At 46.6% G+C, this 9,584-nt stretch overlaps 1 protein-coding gene across 1 annotated transcript in view; it reads right to left on the reverse strand.

The window, feature by feature from the left end:
• LOC106814470 (ATP-citrate synthase-like) overlaps window positions 1-9,584 on the reverse strand; it is a 27,867-nt gene that overhangs the window by 7,279 nt on the left and 11,004 nt on the right. Inside the window, 14 exon segments of the mRNA XM_014818786.1 lie at window positions 239-273; window positions 538-734; window positions 986-1,101; window positions 1,830-1,989; window positions 2,374-2,508; window positions 4,043-4,075; window positions 4,473-4,621; window positions 5,154-5,333; window positions 5,879-6,018; window positions 6,590-6,693; window positions 6,695-6,709; window positions 7,362-7,492; window positions 8,008-8,087; window positions 8,365-8,456. Coding sequence (XP_014674272.1) covers window positions 239-273; window positions 538-734; window positions 986-1,101; window positions 1,830-1,989; window positions 2,374-2,508; window positions 4,043-4,075; window positions 4,473-4,621; window positions 5,154-5,333; window positions 5,879-6,018; window positions 6,590-6,693; window positions 6,695-6,709; window positions 7,362-7,492; window positions 8,008-8,087; window positions 8,365-8,456 — 1,567 coding nt within the window.

The following is a 9,584-nucleotide window of genomic DNA, read 5'->3' on the forward strand; positions in this document are numbered from 1 at the left end:
CGTTACGTACATGACATGCTCCCCGACCTCGATACGTACGCCACGCTGCAACACAGACGTTACGTACATGACATGCCCCCCGACCTCGATACGTACGCCGCGCTGCAACACAGACGTTACGTACATGACATGGCCCCCGACCTCAATACGTACGCCACGCTGCAACACAGACGTTACGTACATGACATGCTCCCCGACCTCGATACGTACGCCACGCTGCAACACAGACGTTACGTACATGACATGCCCCCCGATCGCGATACGTACGCCACGCTGCAACACAGACGTTACGTGATGTTACGTCATGTTACATGACATTACGTGGCACGGCCCCCCCGACCGTGACACATACGCCACGCTGCAACACAGACGTTACGTGACATTACATGACGGTCCCATGCTACTAGTAGTTTTGATATCGTGCGTAATTGTGTTCGTTCTGTTACCACCACCGGGCGACTGTGACCGCACCCCGCCCCCGCTCCGCCCCTGCCCCTTCTACGCCCTGCCCCGCCCTGCCCCGCCCCATGCCCTTACCTGCCAGGTCTGTAGAGTTTGGAGGACAGGATGTTATCGAGCATTCCTCCCGTGTTTCCGATCTTGAAGCATCCCGGCTTGACCCCGCCGACCGTCGCCGGGCCGATGATGCTGACGCCCTTCTCGTTAGCGATCTTAATCAGCTCCCGTGTTTTAGCTTCGGGAATCCCCTCGGCGATGATGGCGATCGTGCGTATCTGAATGCGGCGGCAAAGAGTTTGCGAGAGTTTAACATCGTGGTCACGCGTTGCCGCGGTAACGACTTTATATAATTTTCTCATCACATACAATTACATGCATTAGGAATAAAATATTGCTATTGAACTTTACACAGCTACAATAAATACTTTTCTCCTCAACCGTAATCACAAAGTATTACGAATAAGCTATTGCAATTGAGCACGAGTGCATTCGTGATAACGATGGTTGCCGCGGCGACGGGACACACCTGAGGGTATGCGAGCACCTCCATGGTGCTGTCGTACGCAGATCGCAGCGACGCGAAGCTGATGAGAACGTCAGCATCCGGATGCTTCCTGATGCCGTCGTCCAGATTCTTGTACACTGCAATCGCAAATACACCAGGGTAAAAAACACACGGGAGCGATGAGCGATTCGCTCTTCAAACCTACGAAATCGCTCCCGTGAGGCTCAAAATAGCTACCGTAAAAAATTTTGACGAGAGCTATTTTTCCCACAGACGTTTGAAAAAGAGCTCCCGTGGAAAAAAAAAGTACATTTTTCCCCTGAAATACACCGAAGGCGATTATGTATCAAAACTACATACATTATCATGTATATTAGATTTAGATACTCTAGATTACATTATGTATCAAAATTACATTATATTATTATGTATATTAGCACTGAAATGGATCCTACTTGATATGCCATGCAGTGAACACTAATACTTCATTGATCAGTGCACTTAATCACTGTATTCGAATAATAAAGTACCTATGTACTTAGTAAGTAAAGTAGGTAGGTAGGTAGGCAGGCATGAATGCAGGCAGACAGGCATGAATGCAGGCTGGCAGGCACGCAGGCTGGCAGGCAGGCAGGCACGCAGGCACGCATGTACGCAGGCTGGCAGGCACGCATGCACGCATGCTGGCACGCAGGCAGGCAGGCACGCAGGCAGGCAGGCAGGCAGGCAGGCAGGCACGCAGGTAGGCAGGCTGGCAGGCAGGCACGCAGGCACGCAGGCTGGCAGGAAGGCACGCGAGCAAGCAGGCAAGCAGGCAGGTATCTAAGTAAAGTAGTGTGAAAGCGACCCGCGGCGAAACACGTACGCGGGATCAGGATCTCCTTGTGACCCCAGTAGAACTTCTGCTTGTGGTCGCCGCTGAACGGGTAAACCATCGCCGACACGGACGGCTCGGAGCGTCGGCAGCAGTAGTCAAAGTCCAGCATGCCTTGCACCGCGCGAGGCTGCATGCCCCAGATCAGCGACTGAAGAAACAAGAGCGGCACCATTAGCAACGACCACTGGCAGACGCGTGAGTGTCCGCAAGAAAGAACGAGCACGGAAGAAACAAGAGCGGCCATTGTTGCCGTTAGCAACGACCCCCGGCAGACGCGTGTGAGTTCGCGAGATGTAAACCTCGTGCTGTCGCCGGACGTTCGAACTCGTGCGACGCGAACTTGTTGGGTTTTAGTTTCATTTTGTTTAGTTTAGTGTGCATATGCATGTGCCGCAACGAAATTTTTACTGCGTGATATTCGCTCGGCTAAATCGTAAATAGTCACTGGGAATTCGTGAAATAGATTAATAAGCCATTTAAGAATTTGATAGCTAGAATTCTTCGCGGATCAATTCAGTCAGAGAAAACAGACCTTTGTCTTGTTGGTAAAGAGAGCTCTGCTCCCCTCGCCAGCTCCACCAGGGGCAGGAATGCCAGCAGACGGCGGTAATGAGGGCGCAGCGTCGTGGCTGGAAGCGTCTGCGGCTTTGCTGGTAGTAGTGGGCTCCTAAAACAAGAGAGCATGCTGTTTACATGCAAGCACATATTACATGAAGGAATTTAACAGTTACTGTTACATGTAAAGACTCGCCGTTCGACCATCACAGGACTAACAAGAGAGCAGTTCTACATACTGACGATGAAGCCTTAAAGACAAGTGAACGTTTAAAATGTTTGACGATTATCATATTCACGAAATTTCGTTGGCAACAGAATTACAAAACCGATATCGCTAAGTGCACTGCGACATTCGTAAATAATAAATCTTCACTGCATCATGGACATGCTGTAATACTATAATGATTACATAAATTATATAAACTATTTTATTAATTACATTTCCTCAGTAATTAACTACATGCTTACTTGCTGTAATTGTCAAAAAATTATATAATAATTAATAATTAATAATTAAGAACTATACTGCATCACATCATTCACTAAATGGACTACAACTGACAGCCTTGGATAATTTAACTGCTAACCTAATTTGTACGGACTCACTTGGAATTTGTATGCATTGCACGCATCTATCAATTTTATAATTAAAAATACATGCATACAAATAATACTTTTTTATATTTCGATAAAAGTGCAATAAACCGAAGTCTTGAAATTATGTGTAAGGGGGGAGGGGCAGACAGTTGTTACGATAATGAACATCTCACTTTGATCTATCCTCACTTTGACACCATTACATAGAAACTTATTAATATTTGCTTTAGTGGGGCCAGTGAGAAAGGAATATCACAAAAACTGATGCCAGACATTCCAGTTTATTGTACTTTGACTCCATACTGTTTACTATACACAAGGAACCACGAGAATAACACAGGAGAATAATGAGAGCATGTATAAAGTACATGCATCCATGCTGTCTTTACATGTTACTGATGCCAGACCTACAAGTCACAAAAAGAAACATGCAATGCTCACATGCGAATACGTTTGTCTCACATTGAATGCTGCACAGTGCATTCCTTATATCATGCACGCCTTCTGGCTAAATATAATATGCCGCCATGAACCCACATATATATTGATATAGATGTATACATAATGCATATAATAAATACATACGTACACACACGAACCCACGCACGCACGCACGCACACACGCACACACGCACGCACGCACGCAAGTACACACACATATGCATGTTCACATATATCAATATACATGTTCATGAGGCAACTAGGAGACAATTAACTGTAACCAAATCTGTACAATGAGCGAGACCCGTGTGGATGCATAGAGCTGACATGAACTGCAAGCAGAGCTGAGTAAAACGGAGTATCATGCACTCGTTCGAGGAGCGACGAATGACGATTGAGATACCTGACAAATCGTGGAATCCCCAAAGCCTACACCAGATTTCTGCTGCTTGCAAGCAATTAAGCCAGATGAGGCTCAATTAGTAGTAGCGTAGTTTTTCGAGTTTTAGCACGGTATATTCACGACAGAGTTACCATGCAGAGAAGGTACATCCGAAAGCACAGAACAACGGAGGATGCAGTATTGCGTGACGGGACTACATTACCTGCAGTGCAGCACCGCTCGGCTGTTGCATTCCCTAAAAAACACTTCCAAGTGTCAATCTCCTATACTGCACATCAAATTTTATTAAGACACCTGGTGACACACACATTAAATGTAATTAGTACGATGAATAATCAATAAAACCGTGCCCTCGTATGAATTCCACCTAGTAAACATACACGCAGGTTAAATAAAGATTACAGGAATTAAAAACTTAAGTCCTTCAACGAAGCAACAAGCTGAAAAATAAAGTTATTACCTGAAAAACGAAAACGACTGAAAGATCAAGACGTTTTTTTTAAAAAGCGGCAACTCGATAAATGTACCATGAAAGGCAATGTTTGCAAAAACCTTCAGAGCCAAAATAATTTAAAAGCGACAGGAATTCGGGCAGCAGAAAATGCCGGAGGAGGCGCCGCGTCACCGCTCACCTTTCCGGAAGCGTCCAACAGGAAGTTAGCCGTCGTCTCCATCTTCTCTGGCTCTTCCGGGATCTCACGCTTGCCAAGGGCCATCCCGACGATCGCCGTCATGTGCGTCTCCGGGCCGAACACGTGAACCGGAACACCGAGCCTGCTACCTGCACAGGAAACAACGGTAGTGGCACCATCTGTACGCGGTCGTCACCGAGACTCGCACACAGGTGGCGCCATCTATACGCGCAGTCGTCCTCGAGACTCGAGCGGCGCGGAGGGTGGACGTTGTACCGAGAAGATTTCTCTTCTCTGAATACCCGCATGCCCCTACAACTCGGATGATCAACCACAACGATCGCGCAACCACCTCTAAAATGTTTCTCTGCGACGGAAACTTTCAATTCCTCCCTCGTGAGTATATAATAATACGCGTCAGTATAATGCCGGCGAGAGGAGAAAGATTCCCGTCGTTTTTTTATTTTTGAACTCAATTATTTGGGCCCACGCCACGCTTAGACCACGCCCGCGGCAAATGTACACATTCTTACAGCATTTTTTTTAACCGACCGGCAATCTCGTCGCGAAACGTCACCTGACACTGTGTTCTCTCCTCAACACCCCCACACGATCCCTTCTCCTGGAACATTTACCGAGGAGGATCGAGCACGGCTTCAGCGCAGACGCGCACATACGTACCGACGTCACGCATGACGCGCAGACCCTCCTGGTAGTTGGGTCCAGCGCGGCGTACAAACACGGACACGTTGTGTTCGCGCAGGAGCGCGGTGAACTGCAGCAGCGCCCTTACGATGCCCTTGAAGGTCGCGGCGACGTTGGTGAAGTTAGCAATGCCACCGCCGATCAGCAGCACCTTGCCTGATGGAGGACAACAATGGCAACGATGTCGCGGTCAGAGGACGGCAGTTCGTAAAGTACGCAAGTAAATCTAGGGTCAATATAAGGATAGAGATGGACACAGACATTGGATACAGACCTTGCCTGATAGACAGCAATCAGGACGACGTCGAGAGTTAGTGAAACACTAATTACATAATGACAGTCAAGAAGTTTATTTATATACATAGAGGTTTATTTATATACACACTGAAAGTAAATTTGGGTTACTCCCTATGGGGATAGAGACACGAGATATTGGATAATTCTTTGACGACACAGACAGTAGATTTTGCATAATTACATAAAGGCACACAGTATATTTTGCATAATTATACAGGAACACAGACAGTTAGATTTAGGATAACTCTATAGGAACACAGACAATAATTCAGAATAATTACATAGGGGTACAAATAGTAGATTTAGGGTCAGTCTAGATTGATACAAACAGTAGATTTAGAGTCACCGTAAATGGACACAGACAGTAGATTTAGGGGGGCAATCTATAGTAGTACTAACAGTACCTTTCGGATGTTTCTCCTCGGATGTCATCAGGTTAAGGATGGTCTTTGCGTATTCATACGTCTGCTGCTCGCTCGGAGCTCCCGAATACTCGCCGTAGTTAGCCAGCTCCTCGGTGCCCCCTAGGTCGCAGATGGTGTCGCTGAAACAAGCGACACGTCGGTCAGGTAACAATGAGCAGTGTTGCAGTCAGGTAAACGACAAGCTTTTTTTTCTTCTAAAACACAGTCAAATACGGATATAAGGGTCACTCAAGGTCACTGACAAATGCGGCCTTTATACGCAGGTGTTCATTCCGTAGAGGTCGGTTTATCATACAACTGCCACTCACCCCCAAACACCCAAAAAAATTATGTTTACCCTCAACCCATCTATCTTATTATAGAAATCTGACCATTGTTGACAGGTGGCCCTTACAGACAGCTAGGTTGCAGTTATAGGCAGGTGACCATTCTATAGAGATGTACGCTGGCACACATGGCTGTTATAGACAGGTGGCAGTTAAAATGTCCTTTTATCCCCACCCGTCTCTCTTATTATAGACATGGGACCATTAAATCCTTGTGTCATTATAGACAGGTAGCCGTTATAAGTGAGGTGACCCTTCTATAGAGGTGCCTGCTAGCGCAAGTCTGACGGCCTCGCAGTGCTCGGCGTGACTTCCGCGTCACAGACGCGCGCCGACGACGACGGTAGGGGGCGCCGCTGCTCACGTGTAGATGACGGAGGCGCCGCCGCCGGCGACCATCGTCCAGATGCGGCCCTTCCTGTTGAGGATGGTCAGCTTGAGGGACGCGCCGCTCTTCGCATCCAGCTCCAGCGATGTAGGCTTCCTGATGAGACCACGAGACACGTCGCCGTTAGCAACGATAGTAGCCAGGGAGCGTTGATAGTAACTACGACATGTGCCGTGTAGGGCTTAGTAACCAATAGTAGCCAGGGAGCGTCGACAGAAACAAATTAGTCTTAACATTAGTCTTAACATTAAACTTAAGCGTTGAATTTGTCCGTAGACCAGACCTCTATGCACGCATATAAGAAACTGGCTACTTTACCATATTTCTGTCAGCGGCCTGCGAGAAAAATTCAATAATAAAGCTAGTGCTAAGACATAATTTTGTTTCTGACAATGGGCCCCTGGACTGAGAAAAATTCCCTAAAAAAGGATGAGGAAGCGGAGGATGCTGCGGAGGATGAGGAAGCGGAGGATGCTGCGGAGGATGAGGAAGCGGAGGATGCTGCGGAGGATGAGGAAGCGGAGGATGCTGCAGAGGATGAGGAAGCAGAGGATGCTGCGGAGGATGAGGAAGCGGAGGATGCTGCGAAGGATGAGGAAGCTGAGGATGCTGCGGAGGATGAGGAAGCGGAGGATGCTGCGGAGGATGAGGAAGCGGAAGATGCTGCGAAGGATGAGGAAGCGGAAGATGCTGCGAAGGATGAGGAAGCGGAGGATGCTGCGGAGGATGAGGAAGCGGAGGAGCTCACCTCAGGCATGGCTTCACGGCCAAAGGGAGGAGGGAATTCGATGTCGCCCCACTTCGCCTTGCACAGAAACTCCGCCGTTGCGTCAATCTTCGCCGCCAGATCCAGCACGAAGATTCCCGCCTTCGTCACGACTGCACACAAACACGAGGAAAAAACACGATGAAAAATACACCCCACCGAGACTAAAATAGGGTCCGCCAAAATTATTGCTGCTGACCTATTTTATGCGCGAGCTTGTTTCACATCGTATCAATTTAGATTACCATTCGTTAGATTCGTTAAAGATTTGATGCAATTATTGGTTAATGTACAATGAAGACTGTCTTTAATTATTTTTTATACTGTTTTCTCATGTATTTAACAAGTGATACAATTAAGTATTATTAAGTATAATTATGTATAATTATAATTAAGTAGTATTACATAACATACTCTGTCTAACATGTAGGCTTTGAATGCCACAAAAATTGAGCACATTCCAATCACGTCGTGTGATTTAACAATTTAATTCTATCCAACCCAGCAGACAAACCACGGCAATGTTAACACTTATGTAGAGTGAGCAGCAGCAGTAATTTCACCGCAGCTTCTATTCATTACAAGGATTAGCTGGCTGCAAGATGTGATCCGATTAGACAAGACTCACCGAGTGGATTAATCTCCAAGTAAGTGAAGAACAGGTCTGTGTAGACTTGGAACAGAGACACGATGAACTTGCACAAAGCCCTGCAATACGTGTATATATATATATATATATATATATATGTGTGTGTGTGTGTGTGTATATATATATACGCTCATGAAAACAGCCCCTCAGCATTCACTCTCACGTTTGGAGTGCTAAGATTGGGAGGGGGTCCATCACGAACTACAGGGAGGAAGGCATATACTTTAGGACATATACTCACTCCTGCTGTTAGGGATGTTAAGGTTGGGGGCCATCATGGACTACTTTACATATACTTTAGGAGACATATATACTTTAGGAGGCACATATACTCACTCCTGCTTGTTGGCTGGTGCGTTACAGACCAGCTTCGTCTTGACATCGTTCTCCGTCAGCTTCCCAAACACAGGAACGTCAAATTTCTTAGCCTGCAGCGAAAAAACATCGTCAGCAGTTTCCACTGATCAGTCAACTACACACTTGATTAACCAAGAACCACAGCGATTACTCATGGTAAGCCTACCACATGCTATTAACCAGTACCCACAGATACCATGGTAAGCCTACCACATGCTTAATTAACCAAGAACGCCACACGATACCATGGAACCCCTACTACACATCTTAATACCCCAAGTACCCACAGATACCACAGTAATACAACCACATGCTAATTACCCAAGAACTCACGAACGATACCATGGGTAACTCCTACCACATCCTTAATTACCCAAGTACCTACAGATACCACAGTATACAACCACATGCTTAATAACCAAGTACCACAATACCATGGTAAGCCAATACACCTGCTAATTAAAACCACGTACCACAGATACGCATGGTAATACAAACCATAGACTTATATCCCATCTTTATAGCTCCACTACATCCGACTGGTAAAGCGTTGTGGAAGCCACGCTGTGGTAAGTTCATATGCACGGGTTATCTGGCATCCGTGGAGGCGGTTACGCGTGAGCCGCTTCACGCCCCGCACACCGCATTGACCGATGCGCGTGTCAACATTACGTCAACGTTAATCCCGCGGCCGCGGCGGGAGGTCGCGCAGACTGCCGCTGCGCGCCAACAACGTTGCGCGCTCAAGCGAACCTGCCGGAACCTTGCGAGTTGTCGCGCATTGATAGCAGGCTCTAACCGTTAAGGATACCTCAGGTTTTAGGAAAAAGTTTACCCGAGATTTTCATTTTCACTTTATTCAATGGAATTAACACTAGGTGCCACCTGTGTACATGCTCATTTCCCATATAACGGTACTGTAACGGTCAGAGCGTTGTGGCTTGGCCCGCGTACATTGTGTAGTGAGCCCGTGGCTGACGCAGAAAACGCGGATTTCTCCGTTCCAATTCACTTAGTAGTTCGATGTAGAAAGGATATTCTCTGTGATACAACTCGGGAATATATTTATTTTTTTACAACTCGTTTTAATGTACATATTGCTGTAAACAAGTGTTTATGGGCCGTAGTGGTGCGTCATGTTTAGGTGCCGTATTTTAATGAGTTTATGTCTTTTATTCGCAAAAATTTTATTCCAAACG

This window comes from Priapulus caudatus, unplaced genomic scaffold, assembly GCF_000485595.1.
Source record: "Priapulus caudatus unplaced genomic scaffold, Priapulus_caudatus-5.0.1 Scaffold929, whole genome shotgun sequence".
Classification (NCBI taxonomy): Eukaryota; Metazoa; Priapulida; class Priapulimorpha; order Priapulimorphida; family Priapulidae; genus Priapulus; species Priapulus caudatus.